At 65.8% G+C, this 3317-nt stretch overlaps 1 protein-coding gene across 1 annotated transcript in view; it reads right to left on the bottom strand.

Moving 5' to 3' along the window:
* LAMB2 (laminin subunit beta 2) overlaps positions 1-3317 on the bottom strand; it is a gene marked incomplete in the record, with an annotated part of 91507 nt that overhangs the window by 16714 nt on the left and 71476 nt on the right. Inside the window, 2 exon segments of the mRNA XM_034774984.1 lie at positions 653-884; positions 1307-1450. Of these exon segments, the coding sequence (XP_034630875.1) occupies positions 653-884; positions 1307-1450 (376 nt within the window).

Below are 3317 nucleotides of genomic sequence, written 5' to 3'. Positions count from 1 at the left end.
GGGAGGGGAAGTGCCCGGCCGGTATTTTTCCCGGACATGTTCGGCTTTTTGGCAATTCCCCCCGGACAGGGGTTTGATTACCAAAAAGCCGGACACATCCGGGAAAAAACAGACATATGGTAACCCTAGGGACGATACCTGAGCACGTAACATGTGAACCCAGGTAGGGGGCTGGGGCCAGGTGACACCTTCTACCCAGGAAACTGGACAAAGGCTGGAGGAGGAGCCGGATGGCGTGGCTGGAGGGGGTTTCAGTTTGGAGCTGGCTGGGAAATGGAGGGAGACCCAGGGCCGGGGTCTAGGCTCCCTGTCCCCCCAAGATGGACCGGACTGAGGGGTCCTGTTCTCTGTATCTAAAAGCTCTGTTTTGGACTGTGTTCCTGTCGTCTAATAAACCTTCTGTGTTACCGGCTGGCTGAGAGTCCCGGTGAATCGCAGGAGGTGGGGGTGCAGGGCCCTGACTCCCCCATACTTCCTGACACCAGCCCCTTGGCACTGCCACCCATTGGGGGGGGGGGAACTGATGTTCTCCCTGGTACCACAGCCCCTGCCCCAGGAGAACCCGTCTGGCACCACAGCCCCCATCCTGGGAGAACCTGGCCAGCACTGTGGCCCCTGCCCCAGGAGAGCCCCTGGCACCGCGGCCCGTCACCTCTGGCATCTGTCGCCATCCGTGTGGTCGCGGCAGTGCAGGCAGCTGCCGGTCCGTGGGTCGCACTCCTCCGAGTGCCCATTGCACTGGCAGGGCTGGCAGTGGGGGAAGCCCCAGGAGCCAGGCTGGCAGCGGTCGCAGCGGGGCCCAAAGGCGCCCGGCCGGCAGGGGCACTGCCCACTGAAGCTGTCGCAGAAGCTGCTCAGGGCCCCGTCACTGTTGCACTGGCAGGCTGCAAGGGAGAGGCCGTGAGAGGGGCTGGGCACTGCCCGGGCACTGCCCACCCAGCCTGGCCAGAGCCCCAGGGCACTCACTGGGGTACAGGGCAGGTGGGAGAGATGCCCCCAGTGCAGAATCCATCTCCTGGGAACCAGGGACCCTCACCCCAGAACAGAGTCCCCCAAACCGATGTGAGGGGAAGGCCTAGGACCTGTCCTCTGGGGAAGCCTGTTGGGGGAGAGGCAGGGAGCCCTGGGCTGGGGAGGGGTGGTCATGGCGAGGTGCCCCCATTGGGGGAGGGATGGGCAGGACAAGGGTGGGGAGCCCTGGGCTGGGGAGGGGTGGTCAGGGCGAGGGGGGGAGCTCTCATCAGGGGAGGGGTGGGCAGGGCGGGGGTGGGGCGCCCTTATCGGGGGAGGGGCAGGCCTCACTCACCTCGGCATCCGCTGGGCCCAAAGCCAAAGGTGCCCGGGGAGCAGTGGTGGCAGCGACGCCCCGTCACGCTGGCCTTGCACTGGCACTGCCCCCCGTTGGGCTCGCACTCAGCGCTCAGCGAGCCCTGGGGGTCGCACAGACAGGCTGGGGGCAGACAGACAAGCGCGTGACCCATGGGCAGAGGGACGGGGGCACTTCTGCACAGGCATCCCAGCCCAGGCACCGGGTGCACCCCCCTCCCTGGAATACTCTGGAACTGGGGACCCCCCCAGAATACACTGCCTGGAACTGGGGACCCCCCAGAATACACCAGTGTGACAAAGTGGGAATGTTCATAATGTTTTCTCTGACTACTGTGTGGGTGCCTCAGTTTCCCCTGTGCCTTTCTTAAGTATCTAGGTGGGGGGATCAGGGTGTGTGATTGTTGCAGAGCCTTAGAGGTCCCCTGTGATACTGTCTGGACAGAGAATGGCCGGCAACTCTGTCTCCTGGCAACTGATGGCCTGGGCCCGCCCCTGCAAAGGTGCCAACTGAAGGTGTTGGAGAACAAAGAGATCAGGTGACCTCCTGGCCTGGGAAAGGAAAAAAGCCCAGAGGCAGAAGGGCTGGAGAGTTTTCAGTTTGGGGGTGGCTGGGGATGGGGAGTGAGGGCAGATGGGGGTGTCTGGCTCACTGCCCCCAAAATGGACCCGGCTGAGGGGTCCCGTTCTCTGTACCTACAAGCTCTGTTTTAGACCATGTTCCTGTCATCTAATAAACCTCTGTGTTACTGGCTGGCTGAGAGTCACGTCTGACTGCGGAGTTGGGGGGCAGGGCCCTCTGGCTTCCCCAGGACCCCACCTGGGCGGACTCGCTGTGGGAAGCGCACGATGGGGCAGGGGAGGCTGGGTGCTCCGAGCTCAGACCCGGGAAGGTGAAGCCGTGTGAGCTTCTTGCCTGGGGACAGTCTGCTCCGAGAGAGACTTTACCAGAGCCCTGCCCAGCTTCGTAGGGAGCAGCTCCAGCATCGCCCGGGGACTCCGTGACAACCACCCAGACCCGGAGACCCCCCCAGAATACATTGCCCGTAACCGGGGACCCTCCAGAATACAGTGTCTGGAACTGGGGACCCCCCTCGATATAGACCACCTGAAAACCCCACCCCCCACCCCAGAACCAGGCCAGCAGACAGCAAGCATCTTTCCCATCCTGGGACTGGCTGGCGCTGCCCAGGGAGCGCATGGCAGACGGGGCACTCACGCAGCGCCCCCCCATGGATGATGGCTGACATGCTGGTGAGCAGGCTGGTACACACGTCGCTGGTGGGCGCCTTGCCCACAGCCCAGGCGTGCTGATCACAGCGGTACCGCTCGAAGGCCTCCCTGCGCCCCATGGCGCCTGCGTCGCCCGCGATGAACATCTCCATGGAGGAATAGCGCGGCACCAGCACCAGCTGGAGGGAAGAGAGGTCAGCCAGCACTGGGGCACACAACTGGGCCTGGCCTGGCCCTCCCTCGGCATGGCCCTGTCCTACCGGCACACAGCCAGGCCTGGCATGGCCCTGTCCCCCGCCCCCGTACACGGCCCTGTCCTACCGGCACACAGCCGGGCCTGGCACGGCCCTGTCCCCCACCCCCCTGCACGGCCCTGTTCTACCGGCACACAGCCGGGCCTGGCCTGGCCCTCCCCCTGCACGGCCCTGTCCTACCGGCACACAGCCAGGCCTGGTACGGCCCTGTCCCCCGCCCCCGTGCACGGCCCTGTCCTACCGGCACACAGCCGGGCCTGGCACGGGGGCGGGGGACAGGGCCGTGCCAGGCCCGGCTGTGTGCCGGTAGGACAGGGCCGTGTAGGGGGGCGGGGGACAGGGCCGTGCCAGGCCTGGCTGTGTGCCGGTAGGACAGGGCTGTGCAGGGGGGCGGGGGACAGGGCCGTACCAGGCCTGGCTGTGTGCCGGTAGGACAGGGCCGTGCAGGGGGAGGGCCAGGCCAGGCCCGGCTGTGTGCCGGTAGAACAGGGCCGTGCAGGGGGG

This window comes from Trachemys scripta, chromosome 7, assembly GCF_013100865.1.
Source record: "Trachemys scripta elegans isolate TJP31775 chromosome 7, CAS_Tse_1.0, whole genome shotgun sequence".
Taxonomy (NCBI): Eukaryota; Metazoa; Chordata; order Testudines; family Emydidae; genus Trachemys; species Trachemys scripta.
The sequence above is the reverse complement of the archived record's forward strand: the minus strand, read 5'-3'. Positions and strand labels throughout refer to the sequence as shown.